Source organism: Trachinotus anak, unplaced genomic scaffold (genome assembly GCF_046630095.1).
Source record: "Trachinotus anak isolate AG129_WGS33_773 ecotype Australia unplaced genomic scaffold, CSIRO_AGI_Tana_v1 ptg000014l, whole genome shotgun sequence".
Lineage (NCBI taxonomy): Eukaryota > Metazoa > Chordata > Actinopteri > Carangiformes > Carangidae > Trachinotus > Trachinotus anak.
The window spans coordinates 6,003,241-6,030,444 of NW_027273865.1; the positions used below are offsets into that span (position 1 = coordinate 6,003,241).

General features: G+C 41.2%; 1 protein-coding gene and 1 long non-coding RNA gene across 3 annotated transcripts; one reads left to right on the top strand and one right to left on the bottom strand.

Annotated features, from left to right (window-relative positions):
* Window positions 1–558: 558 nt before the first annotated feature.
* On the top strand, window positions 559–14,916 carry ppp1r13l (protein phosphatase 1, regulatory subunit 13 like). 2 transcript variants are annotated; one of them, XM_071496658.1, is made up of 13 exons: window positions 559–687; window positions 6,790–6,852; window positions 6,963–7,081; window positions 7,423–7,996; window positions 8,982–9,074; window positions 9,251–9,339; window positions 9,877–10,249; window positions 10,347–10,807; window positions 11,162–11,299; window positions 12,026–12,159; window positions 12,393–12,559; window positions 13,174–13,367; window positions 13,488–14,916. In XM_071496658.1, exons 2-13 carry the CDS (start codon window positions 6,816–6,818, stop codon window positions 13,521–13,523), a joined length of 2,415 nt encoding a protein of 804 aa, XP_071352759.1. In that variant the 5' UTR covers window positions 559–687; window positions 6,790–6,815; the 3' UTR covers window positions 13,524–14,916. The 2 variants fall into 2 exon arrangements, with proteins under 2 accessions (XP_071352759.1, XP_071352760.1); XM_071496659.1 differs by lacking the exon at window positions 6,790–6,852 and having other exon boundaries at window positions 569–687.
* A 7,345-nt stretch (window positions 14,917–22,261) lies between these two features.
* On the bottom strand, window positions 22,262–27,119 carry LOC139631917 (uncharacterized). The gene is made up of 3 exons (XR_011693469.1): window positions 27,027–27,119; window positions 24,281–24,397; window positions 22,262–22,693 (listed from the first exon to the last, which is right to left on the bottom strand). It is a non-coding gene; the product is annotated as an uncharacterized lncRNA (long non-coding RNA).
* Between the last annotated feature and the right edge of the window lie 85 nt (window positions 27,120–27,204).

The window sequence follows — 27,204 nt, forward strand, 5'->3', positions numbered from 1 at the left end:
ACATACTGATTAATTCTTTTCCCAAATGACAGACTCTAACAACCACAGAATATACAATTTAAAAAATCCCCATGCCCCATTTTGTTTAGCTATATAGAGTATTTTATTAATCCCAAGGAAAGTTTTGTATCATACTGCACAACCACTATGAAGCAGCATATATTACCATTTTATCATATAGTAAATTAAAAGGTTCGATGTTTTATAAAATCTGTATGAAAGTGGCTGTAATTATATAAAAGGGTCATTATTAGTATATGTTGTGCATCTTTAGCACAATTCAACATATAAATGTATAAACATGTTTGTATTCAAAAAGGAGTTAAATAAAAAGATTTAAAAATGATTTTTTTTTTTAAAGATAATTTATTTATTTATTTTTAAGTCAGTAAAAACTAGTCAGAAAGCGTCAGCTGAAAGTGTCAGGGCAAACGCGGTGGCACATTTTACCTGGGCCAGCTGTGGTAGAAACACCTGGCTCGGGTTACAGTAGCCGAGAGATCCAGAGGGGCTGGACTCTGAGCCAAAATAACTCCACTCAGTGCGCAGCTATGACTAAATGTCTGGAGCCACAAGAGGCAAACACAGACCAAGGAACCCGACTGCAGGAAGACAAGGCACTTTGAACAGGGCTTAACTTTTCTTTTCAGCCGAGGACAAAAGAACAAAAGGACTCTCGTTTTAGAGGTAAGGAACTTTTTAATTCGCCCTGTAACGTAGGCTGCGCACCTCTGCGTGGGATTATACTCTGTAAACTGAAGAGTCGTGATGAATTAGGCTTCATAATAAAACATTAGTGTCGGAGGATTGGTGCGTCGTAGGTGTAGCTGTCTGAGTCTGTTCGTAGCTCCAGTTGGGAAAACGCATTTCTTTTCTCTTCTGAGAAGCTCTTTCCGTGGTTTTCTCGTTCATTCCTCGTCTTTAATGCGAGGAGGAGCTTTTTCTCAAACTAATGAAAATCAGATGTTAGTGCTACCATCCCTGCCTGGCATACCTCTCAGTCTGCTGCCACAGAGAGAAGCATTAGTGCAACAGCCAGCTGCCGGATGGATGCAGCAAATGCAGCACTAATAACTTTAAACAGACGGTCATTATAAAGCTATTTACAACCTACCAGGAGTCCCTCTCTACAGGGACCTATGGGGTTTTGTGATTTTATTAGCAGTGATTTAATAGTGATGCTATCTGATTAGAAAGGGTTTTTATGATCCTTTATTTCATGTTATTATTGGATGTTTATATTATATTCTGACCTGTCATAAATTATTGATTTTAAGTGTTGCTGTGATAAACAAAAGCTGTACATATTGTGCTACTAGTTTAATAGTATAATACCAAAATACAAAAAAATAAGCTGTGCACGTTTTGGTAAAAATTATACAATAATAATAATATTAATGAATGATGATATCAGTGCAATAAAAATATAGCAGACTATACACTACACAATACACATACCTAATGATAGAGGAATGTTGTTCCAAATTAGGAATTGAAATGTGTTAGTTATTTGCTGAACTTAGCAGGACTGATCATCACACAACTTTAATATGCAAGCAAGCCTAACCTTCCTGTCAGAGCAAGATTTAGATTGCATTCATTATGTAACTTGCCAGAAATGTCTGTTATGTTGAGTAGCACTGAGAGATTCCTAAGTCACATGCTGTGGAGAACACAAAAAGTGAAGAGGATAGCAATAGTGCTAGAGTCCCCGTTGCCAAAGTAGAGTCTGCAACATTATGAACCAAAAGAGGAATGAAGGCAAGTTATACTGTTGCTAGGTATGAGCTGTTAACGTCTCAGAGACTTTGGTCCATGCATAGTTTAGGTGCTGTTATTGTTTGCAGAGACTCATTGTTATCCTCAATTTTAGAAGATCAGAAGTGCTTCTCTGTGTGAGTCTGTTGTCTTTGGCAATAACAGTTGCTGTCATGTATAGAATGTGCTGCACACTCGTTTGTGTATTTAAGTAGGTAGAAGCGTTAAGCATTGCCATGACTAAGTAGGTCAGAGGTCTGGGTGTAAGCATTGTCAAAATTACTTTGGGTGGAGTTTTTGTATGTGAGAAGCTTAAGGTTGATGAAGTCTGGGAGTAGGAGACATGAATGATATATGAGCTATTTATGGAAGGTCATATGTCAGCATGGAATTCATCATTCAACAGTCAAAGTTAACTCAATGGCTTATGTAGCTGGGGGGAAAAAAATCGTACAGATTGTAACTTCATGGCAGTTTGGTCATAGTTTTATAATCAATAGGACTTAAGTGATGTGAATAGACGTTTCTAGGAAGTTCTCTTTCTGTGGTGGTAGCAAAACCATTAATGTAGCCTACCAGATTATCTCCTTCCCAGAGCTCTATGACACAGATTCCTGATGTTTTATGCAATAATTACACAATAATGCCCACCTGCATTTGCACAATTAGCCTTGGCCTTAATCTCCAGTTAGAATCCAGAAATACCAAAAGCTCATTTCACATGACTCCCATCATATGAGATAATGGTGAGGCAGTGCAAACATGACATTGGCTGTTATCTTTGATGTTGGACTTCTGCCATGAAAACACTTCCACATAACTTAACAACAATGATATTCTGGATGTTTTGAATCAAGCTCTGTGCAAGAGCAGTTAAGAAAGCTTGTGAAAATGATTTATGTTTTTCTCCCCGGAGTGTCATTGCAGTCCTCTGAATCACAGCTGTGGGGATCGGCAGCAGGTTTTGCCACCAGTGGTACTTCAGTGGTAATTTAGTTTGTGCTGTGTGCATGATGACAGCCAGACTGAGATTTTAGAACTCCACGAAAAGAAAAACAAGAAGCACATCACAAAGGGAGGTATTAAGTTGTATCACAGGAATGTTTTTTTGTCAGCCAAATTCTCTGCCAAGAGTGAACTTAGACAAAGCCAGGCAGGTTTGGAGGAAGGATATGAAAGAGGCACCCACCATTGTGAAACAGGAGAAGGAGGAACTGAATGGACGCCTTGATGGAAAGGAGGAGTTCAGCAGAAACTAGAGAATCAGTTAGATTCGTAATCATGGATTGGTGGTGAAGTACATGAAAGGAATGGGAAAGAGGGAGGGACTGCGTGTAGTTCTGGTCAGACACACCCTGGCATTCTGCAGAACTAATGATTATTGTCTTCAATCCTTAAACCTCCCTTCTGCTTCCCACATGATCTGTCTACTTTTCTGAGTGTCCATTAGCAAAGTTTCTGAGTTGCCAAGTTAAGGAGTTAAGTACTCCTTCATGTTTCTATCGTGGGACTTTTATCTTGCCTACACCACTTGAGAGAGCTAATTGAGTAATGTTAAAATGTTAGAACCAGCTGGCATTGTAATCTAAGCACTGGAAAGGGACTGGGAAGAAAATGGTTACGAGGTTTTCCTAGAAACGTCCCTTGAGAAAGCAGCCTAAGTGCAGCTGCAGGTCAGCAAGCCTGGTCTAGAGGACAGCACCACTGCAGTGACCACAAGCTGTCAGTCCACCTTAAAATTTCAGATGATTGTTGCTGTTCTTCGATGCTTAAAGATGAATTTCAGCAGGTCTAGCCTAGAATGCTAGCTCACCTAAGCTTATTTGCACAATAGTAAAATATGCTGATAAGAAAAGGAATGGAAAACAAGATGCAAATTACTGACACATTGATAGGAAACAAAAATAAGGAGATTATAAATAAACTCTATCTCTTCAAAACCACCTGATAACAACAAGAAAAATTCAGAATTTAAATGACAACAGAACACAACATGGTGGAAAATGATAGAACAAGAAGTATAAAGTTATAAGGGAAAGAAGTTAATCATGTATAAACTTGTGAAATTATATGTTGAAGGTAACATTTGGCTAGCCACTGATGTTTTTAAATATGTGCTGTTACAACTGTTTCCTTCTTACTTACTTACTAACTTGTATGTGTTAAGACAAGTGAATACAGTGGAATGACGCTTCAAGTGAAAGAGATTAAAGAGAAAGATAAACCTCACAAACAAATACAAAACAGTAGTGTGCTGGAAACAGCACAATGACAGTGTGCCAGTAACAAAACAGTAACTAACACAGTAAAAGTCCTCGTAGAGCAAACCAGAGACAGTGTCACAGAGCACACAGAGGAGTTTCACAGGGAGGGGAAGGGTGGGGTGAATGAATCGCAGGGCAGGAAGGGGAGAGTTGAGCGAGAGAGCGATCGACCTGACCTTTGTAAGTAAGTGAGAGTGTAATCTCTTTTTGTGTGAGCTGCTCTTGACAAAGATAAGCGTCCCAGACGTTAAGAGGTGAATGCCTCACAGGGAGGAGTGGTAAGGAATGTGAGCCTGTCGCCAGAATGACAAGTCCCCGCCACAGTACGGCACGGCACACATTGTGAAGAGCAGTTATTATATGACTGTTCCGTACACGTCAATTTCATCACCTTTTATGACATGTTTTTTTCTTGCCCAGGCTAATGTTCAACTGGTGCTGAGGGCTCATCCAGTGAATGAGAAGGATGTGTCAGGTGTTGGTTGGTTGGTCTAGCTTTAAAGGTGCACAAGATTTTTCGGTAAAAAGACACAGATTGTATCAGGCCTATTGACAAACTGGGGTTGTAACAAAGACAGCCACCCCTTCTCCTCCCTCTTTGTTCCAAAATGGACACAAATGAGCTTAAAAGAACCCTCCAGTTGTGAAATGTTCAGTATCATCTGTGTTCATTCATCATGTAAGGTAAATAAAAAAGATTTTATACAAAAAGCCAATGTGGGAGGGAACATTCAGCGCCCATCGAAAGTGAGAAAATCACCTCCAAATCTATGACGTGTATCATAATTTGTTTTCTTTTTCTGAATAAGTAAACAAGATACAACCAAAGAAGACAGCTTTGGAGATGTTGTAAGGTTGTTTTTTCATAGTTGATGAAACACATTAAATAAATGAAGGTTGCCATGGAGAAAGGAGGATATTACTAAAGAATATGTAGACTGTGCATGTTAGGGGCAGCAGTAGTGACAAGAACAAACCAATAAACATGTAATTTACTAAACACAACAAAATGATGATATAATACAATTTAAGAGTAGCCATGGTTTGTTTCTGAAGTGGGGAAAGTACCAGAATAGCTCACAGAAATGGTAAGTGGTCACACAGCAGGCCTAGCTGCTGAATCATCAGGGACAGAGGATTCCTTGTTTTCCACAGGCAGAAAGACTGACTTCACTTTCTGTCTGCCTGTCTTACTAAACTTGCGTGGTTATTGGTTTAAGCAGGATTGTAAATGGGAGACAGGTGCTTGAGGATGGTGCAGTACACTTTGATAAACATATGATTTAACTACAATTTTTATTTTTTATTTTATTAGCCTCAAAATGCAGATATTTACTATCTAATGGAAATAAACTGTTAGGTTTAGGCTAACATGGCTTTTATTTTAAATATACCGGTACATGAAGACCATAAGAGGTTCTCTACAATACTAAAGGTCCCATATTTAACACTTTTCCAGTGTTGTATTTTTATTGAAGTTTTGATATCTATAAGAAGATATAGAAGAGGATCTGAGCCTCTCTTCTGATTGGCTGACTGTTAAAATTAAATAAAATATAGCAGATTTCAGAGAAACCAAGTCCTTTAAGGTTAGATGGTGGGTCCAGGTGGGCGGGGCTTGGGGCATGGCTGTGACTGCTTGGCTGTGACATCACAAAGTTACAGAAGTCCTGACGGCTAATTTTAAGGCTCAGTTTCTGAATACAGGGTGTGTGTATTTCTCTGTGGACTGAACACTTTAATACTTTCATTATATTAATATGGCACCTAGACCTGCTTTATAATACAAAGACAAGGAAATCTCACTTTATACAAATTGAGACCTTTAAGTCTTTACAGTACTTAAAAGAGAGAAAAATGCAGTCATATTTTGTATTTTAACTTTATGAAGAATATGCCATGGACTAGTTAGCTTTTCTTTTTTATTCCTCTATTAATGAAAAATTATCAAAGCATTGAACTCTATTTTTTCTTTTGCTTTTACAAAAATTTGTGATACTTACTTCTGCCTACAAATACAGTGAGAACATGACAAGTTGTTGTCATGTATAGAGTATATGGATGAGCAGAAATCAGAATTTATTTGATGACTCATTAGCCAGATATCTTGTTGCCCCCATTGTGAACTGACGTGTTGTCATACACAACTGTCTGAAGTATTTGTAAAAATCTGTCACACACTTTTACTGTACTGTCTGTCTGTCTGTGTGAAACTGGCTTTCAAAGCCACAGACCAGTCATAGGTGATGTAACTGGAACACCTGGTATCACAGATAATTCAGTTGAGTCAGTGAGTAAGACAGCCAGCTGCTGACAGCTCACCTAACTTAAATGGCTGAAATGTATTTATTTATGTAGTGCATTCACATAAATCTTTTGCCTATCTTTGTACCTACTTGTTCAGACATGAAGGGCATTCAGGTTGTGTATCCACAAATTGTTGGCTCCGTCAGAGTGCCTGAGGAGATGAGAGAGCAGGGAGCCTGCAGCAGGAGCAAAAGGCCTCTGACACTATTAAGGACATTCACTTTAAAGACATGGCAAGACTAGACCCAGACCTGGAGTCAGAGGCTTAGTCAAATGGAATGGGAGAACCCCAGAGGGCAGAAAGCAGAGCTTATTCATATGAATCTGGCTTAGAGCCGAGCCAAGTCCTGTAAAGTGTCTGGGCTAAATGCACGTATATCTCACAAGATTGTAAAAACATTGTTAGTTCAAGGTGCTGTGAGAGTTTTCTCCTAAAAGCTGTGGTGGTTTTCTCTTTCAGGAGCAAAACACTGCTACCTCACAGCCATGAGCTCTCAGGCAAGCTTTGGCAGCAGCATGCTGTGTGAGTTTCCACAAACCTTTCATTTGTCCTTTTGGCCCTGTGTCTATTTGTTCACATGGGTGTAATATCCTATGCTAATTGTCTGTGGTACTTATGTGGTTTATATCCAGTCCAGACCATTAACGATGACTTAAACGCATCGCTGGCTACAGCAGACGAGTTATCCAGAGAGTTTAACTCCCTGATGCAGGAGGCCTCCTCTAACAACAATACAAAGTCTGAGCCTCAGGTACATGCAAATTGCAAACACACTCACACATACACAAACCTTGAATACAGTTTTTTTTTCTTTTATGTTAGTTGGCAGCAGTTTGTAACAGCTGTATTCTTTGTAGTATTTGAAGTGTGTGGAAAATTTAAACACCTTGTCATTTTAACCAAAATAATTATTTTGTTAGTATTCATCAAAAATGTATCCCATGAATCTTGATTTTCTTAATTTTTGAAAACTAACAAAATAATTAATGTTTGATCTTCATGAAAATGACACAGTGCTCAAATTTTACTGTCTAGTAGTATAGTATAGCCATTACTTATGATTTTTAACAGATTTTTAACATTTCCCTGCAGACATTTCCCAGGACTACAGTCACCACAGAGAACTCTCAGTCCACTGGGCCGTCCAACCTCTCCATCACTACAAAGCAGTCAAGTAGCAGCAGTAATGGCAGCTCCAGCTCTATGCCTTTCTCCCCGAGTTCAACATCTTTCCATTCCGGGGACTCCTTCATCTCCAGCAGTATAAATGCACCATCCCCCCCTGTCTTCACCACCAGCCCACTCTCATCCCCCAAGATCCAAAGGGAAGCACACTCTCCACTTCCTCGAGCTGGATCCAGCAGCTCATATGGCCAGCAGAGCCCCAGACAGTCACCTCACAGCCCGAGACGCAGTTCCCCCTCTCATTACAACAGGAGCCCACGAGGTTCAGTCAGTTACGATAGAAGCCCTTCTCTGAGCCCGAAAGCTTTCGACCAGTCATCTCGCTCTGGATCACTCCAGTCCTCCCCGAAACTGCTGAGCCCTTATGACAACACCCAGAAGGGCCGCAGGTCGCCTCGGCGGGACAGAAGCCCCTCTCCTTTGTCTTTCAATCATCCATTGTCCAACACCCTCCCTAAAAATTTTGGTTTCAGGCAACCTGGTGAGTGGCTGTAACTATCCAGCAGCAATACAGTAAGCTGATATTTGTGGGCCGTCTAAACCCCAAAATATTAATGGGATTCAGTTCAATATATTTTCATTGTTGTCACATGCAAGCTGGGAAACTACCTGAAAGACTGGCAGAAACATGACCTCAGCATGCAGTTGAGGGATTTGTGCTGTAATATTTACAATATGACCAGCATTGTTATATTTCGTGAAGAAGGGGTTGTGCAAACAAAAAAAGGTTTAATCTCCAAGTGGATGTTTCAGTTACAGAAGTCATTTAAGTGCTGTTCAAGTTTGAAGCTGGTACTACTTACTCAAAATGTTAAAAATGCACCATTTCAACCAGAAAAGCTGAATTGTCCCTCAGTGTAATATTGGACAGCCGCTGATATTCAATGTTTACCTGATTAAATTGATGTGTGTTGAAGTGATGAATAAGGTGCTGTATTGCTGAACATGGTATGTAGATATGATATGGATAAGACCATGTGTTTGGTCTGCAATGGTATCAATCACAGCAGACGTTCATGGCTAATCCTGCTGTCATGTTAATGAACAGCCTGTTTTCATTAGAGTGGGTGGAAAGCACTGGAAGATGACTTGTGGTGTAACTGAACTTTGGCAAAAAGTATAGTAGTCCCACCAGTTTGTCACAAAAATAGAAATACTACCACTTTTCAAACATTTAAACAAAAAAAGCTCTAAACATATGCTGAAACCTATCAGCGAAAAGTGGAAAAGAGATTTGTGTTATCTTGCCCGACCCACCTAAAAGAATTTAGTTACACTTTAAAATTTATGTTTATGTAATGTCACAGTTTTCTTTCAGAGATTCTTCAACTCAATAAATAAAACGTCTCTTAAAGTGCTTCTCTTTTGAAACTTACTGTTGTAATTTCTCCTTCTTTATTTTATCCTACTTTATTTTATTTTTCATTCTCTATCTGATTCAGTTTCTCTCTCTCTTTTTTTATCAGATGAGGGTGTGCAGCGGCAAAAGAGTCCTGGCAAGTGGAATGAGACAGATCTGGATGTGTCCTACGAGAAAAAGCCTCACCACACCTATGACCGTTGGTTGATCTCTGATACTTTTTGTTGTGATTTTTCAATTTTTTGTTTTGTATGTGAATCATGGAATTAGTTTTGGGTAAAAGAAAATTATGTACAAGTCCTAAGAGTACTGGTTCTCTGCCTATACCCCATGTGATCTCTGTTGTTTTTTTAACTTAACACTTTCCTGTTGCAGATACAGAGTGGCGGCGGCAGCCTATGCCCAATAGCAGCTGGAGAGAATCCAACCTTGATGGACCTCCTCCAGCACCGAGCCCTAAAAAGGTAATCCGCCTTTTCAATGCTGATTAAGCGTTAATTAGCCATTCCAAGCGCCTTGGAAGCCACAAATATACACCCAAAGGAGTTCCCGCGTGTCATCTGATATTGTTGTTCACACATTATATCAGGGTGAACAAACTGTAGGTGGAGATAAGAATCATCCACCTTATTAGCTTCTTGTACTCAAACCTCTATCATAGTGATTTTTTTAAGTTGTATTAGTCCATTTCTGGCCTCTATGGTGAGACAGGAACTCAAAAGAACTGCTCAGCCAAACACAGCCAGCAAGTTGGGTTGTGTCAGGAAATAGGTGTCTACTTCCACATCCAGCTGACACAAAGCAATATTATTATCCCATGGGAGCCCTGTTTCTTTCCACCTGATGAATATAAGCCTTTTGGCTCTCTCTTCTACCACTTGGTGCTGACCAGCATTTTGCTTCTAGCAGTTGACAAGTGGCTGTCTAATTGTTATGTAAATATAGTGGATCAGTGGATTGAGATGAGCAAGAACTTATCCCTCTTTATTTTTCCTTTCCAGGATCCCCGCTCTCAGTCTCTCATGTTTTCCCATGGTTCTCTTCCCCGTAACACACGTATATCAGTACCTCCAGATGTTTCATCCCCAGCCCACTCCCCTTACTACCCTCAGCCCATCATCTCCCGAATTTCTATTCCCCCAACTTCTACTCAGTCCCGTGAGCGCAGACCCATCCCTCTATCTGTCATCATGCGTCTCCAAAACCCTCACTGGGGAGCAATGCCAACCCGCCACCCCAGAGTCCTGGGAGGAGAAGGGGACATGGCGCCTTACCAACCAGCGGTACCCATCCCAAGGGAATTCTTCCACCAACCTGTACCCCAGCTTCAGCATCACCCACCTGAGCTGAGACAGCCAGCCATATACAGCGATGGTAAAACACATTTAATATCTGAACACTCTCTATGTTCCCAGGATCGTTGTTCAATGAGCTTTGCAATACAAATGTGGCGTGCTATCCATCTTTGCAGTGCTGAACCCAGGGGATATAGAGGCAGAGTTAGAGCGGCTGGACTATGTTCATCACATCCCTGTGATTTCTGAGAATCCCGGCATCCCAGCGGGTGGTCAGGAGCAGGGCATGTCGCATGCTCCTCGGCCCCTGAGCCCCACCAGGCTGCAGCCAGTCGTGGCTCCTGAGGCCCAGAGCCCGGAGATCCCTGACCTGGAGGAGCTGCTCCGCATACGGGCAGAAATCCCCCGGGCACTGAAGAGACGGGGCTCCGTTGACCAGTCACAGCCCCTGAAGAGTGCCTCGCATTATCAGCCAAACCAGTACAAAAATCTCATCAACAAGCTTTTTCGCAGGAAGGATCGCCGCCAGAAGGGGGAGCAAGGTAGCGAGAGCAGCAGCTCCTCAGACGGAGAGGACCCCGCTGTACCTCCTGCCCCTGTACCTCAGACATCCACGCTGATTCCCCATGACTTCAGAGTAAGAAATGGGCTGATGATGTAGTAATCATAAGCAGAAATATGTCAAATTGTAAAAATAAGATCCTCTAAATTGACTGAAAATGAAATGTGTGTTAGAAATGTGTCAACTCTCGAATAAAACATGCAGTAAATCACCAGAGGATCACATAATGGGATCAAATGATAATGGGATTAATACATTAAATGTATTATTATGCTTTCAAGGCATTGTGAAGGACTTTTTTATGTTACCATGTTATCATTATCTGTCATTATCAAACAGCTAATGTTACTTCTGTTTTAAATGGCTGAAGGCATTCTCTGCAGTCAAGTGTTTTACTTTATTCAATTGAGCATCCTTTTGTCCCATCAGAGCTACCATTCTATTCTGCGGCGGTCCAGCAGGGAGCGCAAAGGTTCTGGGAATCGAGCTCGGCTCAGTCCACTGGTCCTGCTGCTGGACGGAGCGCTGGTCGGAGAACTGGAGACGGTGCAGAGAGCAGTGCAGGAGGTGTGTGTCTACACTAATGCACATGTACCATGTACCTGCCACTACTGCTACTATTGCACTGCAACTACGACTACTACTACTATGCTGTTGCTACTACCTCAGACTGATAGTATATCTAAAATACTAAATTCATAACACCAATAATTATATACAAATAATATACATATTTTTAATACATTAAGCTTTGAGTCAGTAAGCAAAACAAAATCATAAAGCATGCAGGGGTCAAATAGATTCAAAGCACCATATTTATCATCAGTACAAACTCTTCCTAAAACACTTGAAATTCTTTTTAGCTTATATCTGCAGCCTCCATCGGTACATCTTATAGGGTTAAAACTCAAACCAAGACAGTAAAGCGTGGTGCCAAACTTGGTGCACCAGTTCTGAATTTGGACACTAAGAGGCACTGAAAAATAAGTTTTATTTAACTTACATTTTCTCAGGGAAGGAATGCTGAGCATGCAGTCCCTTGTTTGTTTCAGCACAACTCCACAAAGCCTGAAAGTTACTCAGCACAACAGCTTCTATTTCCATCCAGGAGCTGGAGGTTAAGTGCTTAGAAAATGGATGAAACCAGTTACAATAGAAAAGATTCATTGTTTGGCATCACGCTAACTTGATATGTAAGAACATGTGTATAAATACCTGAGGGTGGAAATTCTTGTAATGTGATTAACTGCAGTTAAACTGATGAATTCGCCCTGTGTTCAATGTTTTCCACAGATGAACGACCCCAGCCAACCGAATGACGAAGGCATCACCGCCCTTCACAATGCGATCTGCGGAGGCCACTACAATGTGGTGGATTTCCTTGTTCGCATTGGAGCCAATGTCAGCGCACCAGACAGCCATGGCTGGTAAATATTTACTTATTACTTTACACCCTATCCTCTCTCTCATCGACTGTGACTGTTGTGAAGGTTTTGTGTAAGCCAGCATCAGAGGTGGCATGAGAGGTTTTAAGTTTGCCACAGCGAAGGTTTTGCTCATGGTACTGTGAAGGTCATAATAAATCTTGGATATTTTTAGCACCTATCATTATACCCTTGATGTGTTTACAGTAGCTATTGTTGTTTTTTTTTCCTCACAGGACTCCTCTGCATTGTGCAGCCTCTTGTAACGATCGTCCTCTGTGTGAGTTTCTGGTGAGGAATGGAGCTGCTGTCATGGCCATGACAGAGAGCGACGGAGCTATTGCCTCCCAGAAGTGTGATCCTTATGCTGTTGGGTTTGAGGAGTGTGAGAGTTTCCTGAAGGGTGAGGCGACTGCACCCACACATGCACTATCACATGCATACACACACCCTATGACACAGTACTATTAACTGCTAAAAGTCAGTCATAAGAGCATTAATCATAAGAAGAATTTTCACAGTAAATTTGACAGTTGATGCATCCACCTCACTTTTGACCTCTAGCTAAATATTATGTTTAATTTTGATTTAAGCTTAATCTTCCATTGGTCATTCACACACCTGCAAATAATACAGCTGCATAACACGTATCTACTGCATAGCATTAAGTGTTTCCATGCACAGAGGTAGTACAAATGTCATTGTAAATGTAATGCACATGGAAACTGAGAGCTCTCTGTGAAGCATATGTACATGTAAGGATATAAAACACTGCAAAGGTGAGCATTTGTTAATCAGTCAGTCTGTTGTCTTACTCAAAGACACCACAACAGGACAAGTCTGCATCTTTGCCAAGCATTTAAATCAGTGTTTAGAACTCGATAAACTTTGCATGTATTCACTGGTAGGCGAAGGTCTGGGAAGTATCAGGCTTTTTATGTAAGAAAATAAGCTCATGTGTATATATATATATATATATATATATTTATATATATCATGTATTCTTTGTAATCTTAGGTGTGGAGGAGGCCATGGGGGTGGAGAACAGCGGGGTGCTGTATGCTCTGTGGAGCTACCCGGCTCAGGCGGCTGATGAGCTGAGCTTCAGAGAGGGAGACATGGTCACTATCCTGCAGAAACCTGAGGGGTTGGGCTGGTGGTGGGCCTCACTCTTTGGCAGGGAGGGATTTGTTCCAAACAACTACTTTGGGGTAAGATGTCAATGCCTGATGAGCAGTGAAGCCTTCACTTCCCCATTTTCTTTCAACAGTGCATTTCATAATGACAAAAAATAATCCGTGTTTTTTTTTTTTGTTTTTTGTTTTTTTCAGCTTTTCCCGAAGGTTCGACCAAAATCTCTCTGCTAGGTGGTCTCTTGATGATCAACTCTGGTCAAACTGGTGCAGAGGACTCTCTCAAATTCTCTGTGTGTTACAGCTTCACACTGTTGTTTGAAAGGATTGTGTCTGTGCGATTATGAAAAGGCTGTCTTGCTGCAGGGCATGAGAAATGCTTTTGATCTGTCATTCAAGGAGAGTTGAAGGAGAAGTCTCAGTGTTCATTTTAGCTATACTAACGAGGGATAAATCTTCATAGACGACATTATTCCTACCGGCTCTGCTGTAGGATATTTTTTCTAGTAAAGCTATCTAAAGCTATGCTGTATTGTGTTGACCTGAGCTATGTGTGTCTGTCCAAAGGTTACAAAGGGACCATATTTCCTGCTCTTCCTGTTAGTCATTGGCTGGATACTAATCAGATTGCAAACATTGGCTCTTGGTGTTCAGTCCATTCATCAGCTAGGTCAGTGTAGCAACAAACATGAGCCACAATTGCTCAATTTAGAAAAGGACGGCTTCAATCAGAGCAAAACCAACCTACTCATTACAGGCTGCCTGCTGCTACATGAAAGAAGCAGTGTACACTCATGGTCAGGAGCTGACATGGAGCTTATATTCTTTCACGATGTTTTGTAAAGCCTCTATGTACACGCCAGTGTTTTTGCTAATAGGTTCTTAGACATTAGTGGAACTGTTGTGGGACGCAAATGTTTCTGACCATGGTGGTGGATTGATCCTATTACACATTGCTGACTTTACCAGCCAAATATGATGTTGTCCTCCCAGTGCAGCTGTGGACTTTATAGAGTATTAGCACAGATTCACCAGCATTTGTCTAATTTCCACTTGGCTTTAGTCTTTACACGCAGGTTGGTCCCTTTTTATGCTGCCTACATAAATGAATCTTATTTGAAAGAGAACATCTATGTTTTCTATGACAATGAAACTGGTCATTTTGTGGATGTGTTTGTATTCACTGTGATAGAATGAGTATTTGATGATACATTTGTTTTCTATTTTTTTTGTGTTTTTTTCTGTTTGTTTTTAAAAAAAAAATTTTTTTATGTTGTTCGGTATAACAGTTTTGTTGCACGGGACTGCAGTGCACTTCACCTGTAACCCCCTCACACGCAGGGGCACACAGTGACCAAATGTTTAAATATTCATGAAATAAATGAGTTACATGTTTTTTGGTTTCCATTGAAAATGTTTGTCATGTGTTTGTGGCACAAAATACTGTGAAATGTCTGTTACTGACCAGCAGATGACACTGTATAATCAAGTATAAATGCAGCACCAACATAGGATTTACATTTTACGCTACCAGCAGCTAATGTAAACTAATATACAGTAAAACAACATTTTTGTGCAGTATCATTCCTCTGTGTTGTGCATGGTTTTAAATCTTCTTAGTACTTTGTTTATACCACCTTGAAGTTATATTTCCTCTCATGTTTTTTCTCCCTCTCCTCTCATCTTAGGCCACAGAGCACCCAAGCAACTGCTGTGATTCTTAATGAATCAATTAGCTTCACTATTATGCATAAGTGTAATTACTAGAAAAAAAATTACACGCATGATTAATACTTTTTTAATTAAGTCTGACTCAAGCCTTTTGATCTGCTGACTATCTCTACCCCACTGGTATTAAGAAAACACCAACACTTGTGTGCTTCATCACAATCCCTGAGGACGATTAGTGTTGACGTTGTTTGAAGCTGACTGTTGTTCCCCTGTAATGTTTCTCTTTTTTTTTTTTTTTTTTATGTAGATTACAAAAACAAATGATAATGACATACACAGAGACACAGATACACATTAAAGATTTACTCACACACACTGTGGTGAGTGGCTGTGGTGAGCTAATGTCGTGTTTTAGATTTTCTGGTGAATAATTCAGGACATTTAAGTGGACTGAACTGGCCACTGGCCTGTGGAAGCATACATAATGCTCTGCTGAAACAGATCTCCTCCTGGCCTCGACTGGAGTGCCCTGGTGTAGAAAAGGAGCAAACACTGCAAAAATGCCCATGATAAGTCTCATCTTTATTCATAAAGCATTATATTTCCTGATCCAATCTAACAGCTCAACCAAGGAGGTGAGATAATGTGACTTTCTGCCACTGTAGTTTTATTCAGGAGGTTTCTGGGAAGAACTACCATCTCAAAGAGAGGATGAATAATCAGTCACTTCATCAGAGCAAAGATTATTTTTAACTCTTTGCTTATATGGTGAAAAAAAGATGTGTTGCAGTCATTGGAATCAATGGTTTGATGAAAAAGAGTATTTTTTGCTTTACCCGGTATGTTAACTTTTGCTGTTTTCATTTTATTGTGAAACACTGGAGCATTTTGCTTCTTCAGACCTCAAACAACTGTTCAGATAAAACAGTGTGAAAAGGAAACATCACACTTTGGGGCAAGTGCTTGAAACTCATACATATACACAGCCTGTGACATGTGGTCTTGAGAAAAACTTGTGACTGTTTAAAGGACCACAAGCTATAAAGTTTGGATACCACAATGTTTAGTATCTGCTATCAAAAGTATCTGAATACTTCCAGTGCAGCTATAACCACTGCATTTCTGAAGAGTTTATTATTGAGAATAAAACAGTGCTTCTCTCTGCTGGATTACAATTCATAACACTGTTTACGGGAGTGTCTGTTTTTTCTCATCACTGATTCTCAGACTTTTTTATTGGGCGCACATGGGCACAAACACTCATGCACAAACTCGTCATGCTCAAGGCGCTTCTTCTTTCTCACTGTTGCTCTTTGGCACTGCTGCACTGGAGAAAGAATTGTATCTGCAGCAGCGAAGAGTGTTGCGGTGAACGGTGATTCTGTTTGAGCAGAACTCATTTGATGCCTCATTGAAACCCCATTATAACCACGGTGGAGCAAAATGAACTGTTATTGACGTGGTCTGCAGCCAGCTGGTTCAGGATGGTGGGGGAGCACGGTTACTCGCCCAGTCTGCGGCGTGGTTGCACATTTTTATTTTTATCTCATTCTCATTCTCCTCACTACATTCAATTCTGTCTCACTGCCCCCACCGCCACATACACACTGTGAATTCAGACATGCTGGTCATTATCGGAGCCAGCCCATCAGGGTCTGAACCCCACTTGACACGACAGGCCGGCCCTCGACTGCTGCTTTCAAATAAACATGTTAGAGCTCTAACAGCAGACGGGCTTTAGTGCCACGAAGTAAAGAACAGAGCAGTGCAGGCTGTACAGAGAAATGGGAGGGCTGGGACAATGACATAGCAGGATGAGAAAATTGAATGAAGAGAAATAAAGAGTGTGATGGAGGGAATGGAATACCCTTCTGAGTGCACCACACAATTTTCTTTTTGATGGGATACCTGCCAGAGAAGTGCAATGATAATCTATAAACTACTCAGCTATGTCAAATGTGCTCCGTTATAGCTGCCCTGACTGACAGCAAGTAGATTCAGCTATTACAATCTGAGTTCTGTCGCGATCGTGACCAAAAGATGAAGAAGCAGATATTAAAGAGGAATTCATTTCATATGTTTGTTTGTGAATGTGGAGATGAAATAAAAGAAAATTAAAAAAAAGGAAACAAATCTGTATCCTTACACACAGACGTTGTTGCAGACATGACTGGGGTATATGATGCTTCTGTAAGATGGCAACCAGAAGACCCACAGGTCATCAATGTTGTATGTTTTTGCTTTTTAAGTATTGAACAGATGCCCCTCTCAGTTATACTTCTGAGGAGATTGGTTCTGTCAGACCAGCAGCAGGAAAGTATCTTATAATGTGATCTAAGCCGGAGCAATGCTTCATTATTTAGGGACAACAACCGTGTGTACGTGTGTGTCTTTGTGGCTCTACATGGCTGCGACAACTGTTGGGTGACGGACACAGTCGTCGTGCATGCCATGTCTGTTTTCCAACAGTGCGGACCAGAACTGGACTGATGTCTCCCTATATTTGTGAGTATTGTACATGACAGCCAGCAAACTGCCTTGGAGGGAGACCCTGTGAATGTGTGTGGGTCTGTGTGTGTGGTTTTATTTGCGTGAGTGCATGTGTGCCTGCATTTCTGCATGCATGCTCCACACTCACTCAGACACTGAGGTGAGCAGACAGATCCGCGGCCCTGCAGAAACAGAGCTTCACTGAGCCCAGCCAGCTCTGCATGAAGGACACACACTGAGCACGGGAAACAACCAAAATATAAATGCACACAAAAAAGGGGGAAAAAGCAGCCTGCAAAAATGTTTATTCCACTTCTGTTTCCTCCTTTCTTTCTGTCTGTCTTTCTTTCCCGACCTCGGCTATTCTAGCAATGCTCCCACTCTGTGGAGTAATGAATAATAGAGGAGTGCTTGTCCTCCCTCGTTCCCCTAGTTAATCAGAACTTGCCTGGCTGCCCTCTTCTCTGCCACTCCGCGCTTTAATAAATCATTCAGGCCTTCAGGACGACAAGTCCGTCAGTGGAGGCTAGGCAAGGCCCATACTGGTAAAAACACTGACATCTTTTCTCACTACAACCTCTTCCTCCACTCCAAAACCAGGGCCAGCCCTTTCTCACTATCATCTCTCTTTCCTCTGTGTCCTTTGCTTTTTTTTTGTTGTTGTTGTTGTCCCATCCCTTACATCTACCTCTCACTCTTTTTCTTCTGAGAAGACAAGCCGGACTGCCAAGAAGTCCTGGTCCATTTCCCTCCCCCCTCTCTGCCTCTCTGTCTCTCTCCCACAGGGAACCATTCCACTTAAGCTCTCACTCTGCCAGGGGTCGACCCAATGCGTAATGTTCTCATTCCTCATCCCTTTCCACCTTCTCCTCCTTTACGCTTCCACTGTCTCTCTACCCAGAAATTCCTGTTGGCGATGACGTCAAATGCGCGTATTCCCAGTGGATGCTGCTGCACAGAGGGTCATAAAAGGGATGGATCCAAAAAAAAAACATTGCAGGATGTGCTGAGAGAGACTGCTTCCCCTGCAGTCATAGCTACATATTGAACCTATTCAGCTGCTTAATTTGCAGCCAGTTTTAGAGAAAAGACAAATGTAGGAAGTTACAAGTTTGACTCACTGGCTGTCAGGAGGAACATGGACATGACTAACATTTAGTAGCATGGGGCAATGTAATCACCGTGACTAAAAATGTTGGTGGTAGAACTGTACTCTGGTCTACTGAGGCTATTGTCAGTGAAGAAACTGATGATAAAGAAAATTATGGGCTTTTATCTACGATCGCTCAGCGTCAGTGCAAAACTGTGTAACCACAACAACACTATTAACTCAACAAACAATACATGATGTTTACTGTTGACACTTTTCAACATAAAGGAAAACACCAGCAGCCAGCAAAATATAGAAATAAAAATTAAGCAGCTAGTCACTATCCATCCAAGGACTAAGTGGGATTTGTTAAGTTATCAGATGTGCAAAGGAGAAGAGTTCCGAGATGTTGTGTGCTTTCAAGACATGGCCACAATTCATAAGCTTATTGTTCCTAAAACCTAAGTTAGCATGTGTATGAGCTGGAAACTGACTGACCGATCAATCTTATCATCTACCTCAGCAAAACTACAAACAGGACTGCAAACAACCACATTTCCCAGAATGTTGGCCTCTTCTTTTAACAAGGAGCTGTACTCAGATCCTGGATCAGGCTTTTATTAAAAGGGCGATCAAGGACAAATGTCAGGGGGGCATAATAGCAGGATTTGAAAGCTTTTAGAAAAGCCTTTGTTTGCTCCCTATACTTGAAAATGCTCTGTCACTTTATGTTGTTTTTCCATTCTCCCCTTCTCCATCCACTCCACTCTGCCTCCTTTCAGTATCCTCTTTGGGTATCATCCCTTTGTGCAAACAACCTCTGCATCTAACTCTGGGTGTTTTCAGCCTCTTTGAGTCCTTTACAGACAGACTTCCCGAGCAGCAATTATTCTTAATCTGGCTCCATTAACCAAGCACACCCCCACCCCCACCACCTCCTTGGCGGGATGGTATTAATCACTTTAATTGCCAAAAAGCCTGAGACCCTCATCCCATCCTCCATCTCTCATCCTCTCTCTTTGGATGTTTCTCTCTCTGTCTCGTCTCTGTCTCTCTTCTCTCTCTCTCTCTCTCTCTCTCACCACGTTAGTACATGAATGACTCAACTTGAGCTTTTTATTCAACAAGGCATCCCTCTCACTTTCCACATCTAATCCCCTTAAATGACCACTTAAGCATTTATTTTATTATTTACCACAATTTTATTACAGTCATCAAAATCCAGCATAAAAATTCTCAAAAGTAGTGGATGATGTGTGGTCCAGGTATTACTCATGTTGTGGGGACCTAGATCTATGTACTCAGTCATATTATGGCACTTGTCCTTACGAAAAGCAAGTCACCATTATTACCATAGTAAATCATACAATTTTGAGTGGAAGACATGTTTTAAGGTTAGGATAAGGGTTAATGGTAGACAAGTACTAGCTATTGTTAAGGTTAGAGTAAGCTGCAAGGAAATGAATGTAAGTCAAAGTAATGTCCTCTGAAGTCATAGAGACACGACTCTGTGTGTGTGTGTGTGTGTGTGTGTGTGTGTGTATGTGTGTGTGTGTGTGTGTGTGAATATGCCCTGGTATGTGTGAATGCTCTGGTATTTTCTTGCTGTCTGATCTGATTAGTGGCTGTTCCACCATCCCTTTCAAATGTTCATAACGAGGTGCTGTTTCGGTGCACGGTGAGGTTAATGAATAAAAGAAGGAGGATGAGGGAAAATTTGCTGCATCTGGGAAAAAAATATTACATGGCAAATTAGGGAGAGAGCGAGGACAATGGACTGTCAAGTGCAGAGGAGAGTTGTGTAACATCATCATTGTGTGCGGTGACCTCAGTTAAACTGTGCAGTCCGTCGCTGTGAAGCACTTTGCACCAGGCAACTCTGTCCATAGCTGTGCACTGTGTTAGAATTTAAATACATTTGTAACACACTGCACCTGCTGCAGAAAACAATCTCAGCTCAGATTCTTGGTGGAAAAGATCGTATTCACAGAAACAAGGCTGAGAGTCTGCAGCCAAGCTAGCAGCTCTGAGAGGCTGTACGCTAAGGGCCAGCAGTGCTTTGAGCTAACAGCTACATCAGCATGTTAACAGTTCACATTACCGTCAGCATGCTTATAGTGACATTGCTAACATGCTGATGCTAAGTAGTTGTGATGTTTACCATTATGTGTTAGCATGCTAACATATGCTAATTTGGACTTAAAACAAAGAACAGCCGAGGCTGATGGAAATTACATTTGGCCATAAACCAAAGTATTGGGCAAAGGGGTAATTTGACCTGATGATGGCACTTGATGGCACTTGATGAAGTGAGTGTTTGTACCAAATGTCATGACAAACCATCCAACAGTCGTTCAGGTATTTGAAGTCAACATTATGGTGGGTCTAAAGAAAAAGTCAGGGATTCCCAAATTCAGTAGGATTCATCCTCTAGGGAACTTGAATTTATGTGTAAAATTTCATGATAATCCAGACAATAATTTGTGAGATATTTCAGTCTGGACCAAAGTGCTGGACCAACTGACAGACCAACAGACCAATGCTGCCACCCCTGGAGCCACACAACTAGTGTGGATAAAAAATTATGAGTTATTTGCTCCAAAGCACCTCAAATATTGTGTGTGTGTGTGTTTTTTTACATCTCAGTTTTAGGCCTATTCGCATATAAATGCTTATATTATGTTAAAATTGTTTTACCATAGACCTTTGTAAGAATACTTTTCTTGTAACACAATCAGAGATGACCATTTCTAAATATGGAGGGGATTTTTGAAGAAATGAAATCCAATTAAAGAAATTACAATTGAGACTTAGAAACACTCTACATAACTGGGCTCATGTTTTTGTTTGTAATCTTTATGAAAAATAACTTCTACAACACTGTTCAGTCAACACTGTTCAGCTGTTGATAATAACACTATGCACTTTGAAACATTTGTATTAGCATTAAACATGGTTCATTAGCTTTGAGAAGCAAACAATAATTTTAGCACGTCACATAAAGGTGAAGTCATTTGTAATGTTGTATTTTGTTTGTTATGAGCAAGAAACTAGAAAAAAAAATAGAAAAAAATAACTATAGCACTTTATTTCTCATGCAAATGACTTCAGTCTTTGCATTCCATTAAATGTTTCTTAAATTTACCTGTTTACCTTATCCCCATATGCCTACTTTTTTTTAAACGTAGCATCTTACACCCACCATCTGGTCGAGGTTTGTTCCAGGTTGTTGTGTTGTCTGCTCTCACATACCTCATGAGGATGGATGTTAGAGGGGAATGAAACTGACTGTGACTATGCCAAAGAGATGGAGGACAGATGAATAATCCTCTGGAAGCTCAGTCCTATTTCAACAGGATTGAGCTGCTGAACCAATCACAGTTAGGCGAGCCATGGGCGGCATCCCATCAATAAAATGGACAGGACTGTTACTCTTTGGGTGGTCACTTTCCTTAACACTCTTCATATCTCTTCCTCTGTCTCGTTTTCTGTCACTCTCTCAGTCTTCTGTTGCCCAACTATTAAAGTGATATTTGACCCAAAATCTGTCTTTTGGGCATCAAACACTCCTTGAAATGTGGTCGTAAAAAGTTTGTAGTTTTGTCCTTAGCAAAGTGTTTCAGCTATGGCCAACTTGAATAATGTCAGTTACAATAAATTTCAAGTTTTCAAAAGTCAGGCTTCTCAGACCACTCCAGCATACTCCCAACAGTCATTGTTTCACCACAATATGGCTAAATTATGTTTATTTTAGATTATGTTATTATAAATTATACACAATAAACGATGCTGTCACACACATTGACACAGCTTTTATTAAAAGCTTGTTAAACCTTAATAGTTATAATTGATTTTATTTGCAGCTTAAGGTGTCCTATTTATAGTTATACAAGTGTAAATCTTGATTTGTGTTGTTGCAGAGGTGCAGTTGTCCACTGGGACAACTTGGCAGAAAGACTGACTCTGCTACACCGTCTCCATCTCTCCTCACACAGATTATCCTGAGGAGTGAATTTACACAAAGGTTTTACATCAACTTCAGCCTCGGTGAACTTTGACATGTGAGGGGGATAAACACACTGCAGAGCAAACCATCCTATCACTTTGGCGAACGCTGTTTCAAGGTCAAGGTCAGGGCGGCTTGCATTGTCTCCTGCAGGAGAAAATGATTGGTCCTGGATTGGAAAAATACTCAAAATATTTGGAAACAGTTATTTGTTTGTTTAGTCTTGAGAAGATCGATGCCACTGTTGTGTCTATGCACTAAAAATGAAGCTTGAGCCATCAGCCTACTAGCTTAGCTTAGCACATAGACTGGAAACAGGAGGATATATATATAAAAATATATAAAAATGGATGCTCCAAAAAATAAATAAATAAAAGTTGTGTGATCATGTGTTAATCAGTGGGCCTTGTTTATAGACTGGGACTTATTTAGCACTGTCAGCTGGAAGCCGTTCAATTCGGTACTCTAGTCCTGATTTTTATCTTAATAATCTTATATGATCATATTGCAACTGTATTACTGCCAACCATTTAACAACCTTAAATCCAGCATCTTTTTTTATCTCATGTAATCCAGAAAACATCATTTGATGGACACTTTTATCTTTAGATCCTATTGATGCCATGAGTGCTGTCTCACAGGTACCATGGTGATGAAACCATGATCCCACCGGAAGTGTTTACATCACAACAAGCTGCTGTTTTGACTTGTTGGTCCCCAAACCCTCCTACTCAACAGTGCATCTTCACTGCTGGCTGTATAATCAATTTACTGGTACATTAATCTCTCTCCTCCTGAGAAAACCTCACCCTTCCTCTCTCTTCTCTCTGTCTCTCTCTCTGTCTGTCTTCCCTTATGTCTCTCTCCCCCATTAATTCAGGCAGACACACACTCCAAACATAGAAAACCAAAGCCATCACTGAGCTTGTAAATGATGACATCTATGATCACTGAACCATGCATCTGTATTCAAACTGTGTGTGTGTGTGTGTGTGTGTGTGTGTGTGTGTGTGTTTGAGTGTATTTATGTAAATAAATCTTCATGTGTGTGGGTTGGGGGTGATACTTAACATGTGAATGTGTGTGGGTGTGTTTGTGTGTACAATGCCGAGCTCTCTCCATTTTGATTTTCCTTGTATCACTTAGCTTTTCTTTCCTTATGTAAGATCAATAATTCAGGCCTCCAAAGGCAGAGCGTGGAGTGACAACATTCAAATGTTGGGGAAAAAAATGAAAGAGAAATGAGCTCAGACTTTTTCCATGAATTGTCTTTCAGGGAGGGATGAGTACAGGGGGCTGCATCTCCTCTGTGGTGGAGCGTAAAAACTCCCTAGGCTACTGCAGTGTGCACACATGCACGCAAATCACCCCTCATCAGCTGTGTGCAGCCCAGACGGGAAATTGAGCTGCTGCATTTGCATTTTTCCACAAGTGCTTGGCTCACAAACAGGATCTCTTGTTAGCCTTTCTCTGTAACAAGGATAATAGATTACATCTTGCTAAAATATCGATATATCCCCCAACAGCAGCTCTCAGAGAGGTGCATCCTGGATACTTCAGCACATGTTTTTCCTGTAAATATCTGAACTGAAGAAATGAAATCTAGTGTTATAAGCCAGCTGCACAGATTGAACACTGTCTAGCAATAATTATGTTTCAGAGCTCCAAAGCGATTTTGTTTCTGCTCCTCAGAGAGTATTGGATTAGCTGTGTTTTCCCTATTGAGCTACTTACCACCTCAGGCTTTCTGTTAATACTACAGTCCCTCTCCTCTCCCTCCTTCATCCTCCCCTACAGGGTTGCTGGGTGCTGAGGTGGCCATTCATGTAGAGATGTTGCTGCCACAGCGCTCTGAAAGGAAAAACACAAGCTTCCATATAATGTCAAACCTTGCTCTATTTGCCAGCAGCTTTTTTAATCTAATCAAGCATGCTGTAGCTGCAGTTAAAGTCGGATTGCACTGATTCTGCTGAGGACCCTGCTGTATGTGTAGATATGCTGCTGCGTGACTCATTGTAAGGTGGTTGTGGCCTTTTCACCTAGAAGTTGTCTCAATCCCTGGTTAGCTCATTATTCTCGAATCGGCTTGCAGGAAATGATTAACAGGTAAGGAGATTAGAGTCTTATTCTCACCCTCAACCTCAGACAGTGGCAAGCAGCACATAAACGCACACATAGAGTCACCAATTAAAAGTTGGGGTGAATGGTGGTGACAATGCGAAGAAGTCAAGAACTTCAGTTTTATTTGTGGAATGAGCAACGTGCACATAAAGAAATGAAAAACTGGTTCATCCAAATTATTCATCTGTCGATTTTCTAAGCCTTTGTTGCAACGTTGTGCACCTTGAGACTATATTTGGAAAGTGATTATGGCTTTTGCAACAAAGTAAAAATAAATACTGTAGATTATTTTGAGACTAGAAGAAAAAATCTTTCTACAAAAACAATCTACAACTGTGGCTCAAGTGGTTATGAAAAGTCCTGTAATCACATATTGGATCGGCAAATCTTAATATGGAGAAGATGTTGCCACTTTCTCTTTTGTTTTTTTGGCATTGTTTTTATGTGCTTGCATTTTGCTGTGTTGATCTGCTAAAATGTTCAACACATTTATTATTTATTTATTTATATAAAGGATAGTTTTGCTTTTGTCACTCTTTCTTTTGTTCAAATTTTTGGTGAAATTTTCTTTTTTTTTTTTAAAAAAAAAGGACAGGTAGTTATAGGCAGCACGTGTGCAGTGGTTAGCACTGTCGCCTCACAGTCAGAAGATTCAAATTGCATGTTCTCCTGGTTTCTGTGATGGTTCCCTCAGGGTACTCCAGGTTCCTCCCACAATCCAAAGACATGCACATTAGGTTAATTGGCAATTCTAAATGCCCGTACGTGTGAATGTGAGTATGACTGGTTATTTGTCTCTCTATGTCAGCCCTGTTATAGACTGGCAGCTGGTCCAGCTGGGATTGGCTCCAGCCCCCCCCCCACAATCCTATAAGGATAAGCGGTATAGCTAATGGGTGATAATGGATCGGGCGCGTAATAAGTTTTCTGATGGATAAACAAATCGCATGTGAGTGCATGGACGGCTGATACAGGAACCTTTGATCAGATGTCACTGATATCTGATATTTTATGCCAATAATCAATGTTTTCAAATCTTGCCACTTGCATGCCAAATTATTATTTACACTGAGAACTTGAAACATACTAAAACAATGAAAGTGAATGCATGCATTACAAGCTGTTTAGTGTAGCTGTGGTCCAGTTTGTGTGGTTGTCTTCATCATATTTGAGGTACACAGCACAGCTTATGCTGTAAGAGGAGTACCAGAGCATATATTGGTTTCACCCTATGCAATATCATTAGTGTCCTCATTCTACTCCTCCCATCAAATTAGTCCTCCTGTCTCCTTCACTGTCCTTTACTGTGCATGCTTCGGCTAATAAGTAAAACAGAGAGATGAAGATGGAGAAAGATGATGGAACAGAGAGAGAGGGGGAGATGGGGAGAGAAAGAAAGAGATGGAGAACTACAGGAGAAAGAGGGAGGGTGAGAGCACAGGAAGGAGGAAGAAGACAAAAGAGGTGGAAAATAGAGTGATGGGGGAGGATGTGCTCAGACTAAGGAGAGTGTATTGATCCCTGGATCATGATGGACTGAGAGGCTGTCGCTCTGACAGCCAAAGACAAATGGAGCATCAGATAGGCAGCTTTACAGCTGTGCTGACCAGCTGGAAAGAACATAACGACAACAACAACAACAACAAAAAACAGCCCAAAGGTTAAACCATATCTGGGGGGGGGGGGGGGGGGGATTCTAGCTAAGAGCAGTGTGCACCTCATTATATACTCAGCGTAAGCCCTGTGGATTTCATTGATTGCTGGTGTCCAGTAATGCCTGAGCTTTATCTTGCACGGCCACCCCCGGAAGAGGCAAACTGAGCATGAACCTGAAGCAGGGACAATTGCTTTTTCAAACAGAGTCATTTCTGATTGGAGGGCTTAACGTGGACTGGCCTGTGCAACCAAAGTGGGTCATTGAGTGGACATGAAAGTCCTGACACAAAGTGAAGTCATCCTTGCTGGGGGGCATCCCACTACCTCCACTGTGGAAAAGCACATACACTCACAAAGCTACAGCGCAACACAGCAACCCCCCCACCCCACCCCCGCCTCCACCTCCCTCAGCTTTTGTTTCCCCGCCTCTGTGTTTTATTTGCTGCCTTTGTCCACGTCTGTGTTTGCCACATGCAGCAGCATCAAGGAGATTTTCATCTCATATGGTTTCACCTTCCTGCAGCTCGTCCAGAGTCCCAGGACCCACTGGCATCCCAATAAACACACACATTTGTGTTGCAAAGGCTAACCTTAAACCTCCCTGCTACATCCCTGTTTTACCCCCAATCCTAATTCCAACCCAGAATCAAGCCCACTCCTTCTAATCCTCTTAAAGAAGTAAGAAAAGGCACAACATCCTCACTTTGCTCGGACGTTCTTCTCTCTATCCTTATGAGGACCTCAGAGGAAATTCCAATTGGAAACACAAAAGCAGCGGCAACAGGCTTTAGGACCCAGTGTTCCCGCTGTAATGAGGCAGCCGAGCTGAAGAAAGGCAAGAGGGAGAGAGACAGAGAGGTGGAGGAGGAGAGAGAGGAGGT

What these genes read in the sequence shown, in the direction of transcription:
- ppp1r13l (XM_071496658.1), top strand. Translation starts at nt 6,816, where the DNA reads ATGAGCTCTCAGGCAAGCTTTGGCAGCAGCATGCTGT. An exon ending in TGATTCCCCATGACTTCAGA is followed by an intron (nt 10,808 to 11,161) that starts GTAAGAAATGGG and finishes TTGTCCCATCAG; the next exon opens with AGCTACCATTCTATTCTGCG. An exon ending in TTCCAAACAACTACTTTGGG is followed by an intron (nt 13,368 to 13,487) that starts GTAAGATGTCAA and finishes TGTTTTTTTCAG; the next exon opens with CTTTTCCCGAAGGTTCGACC.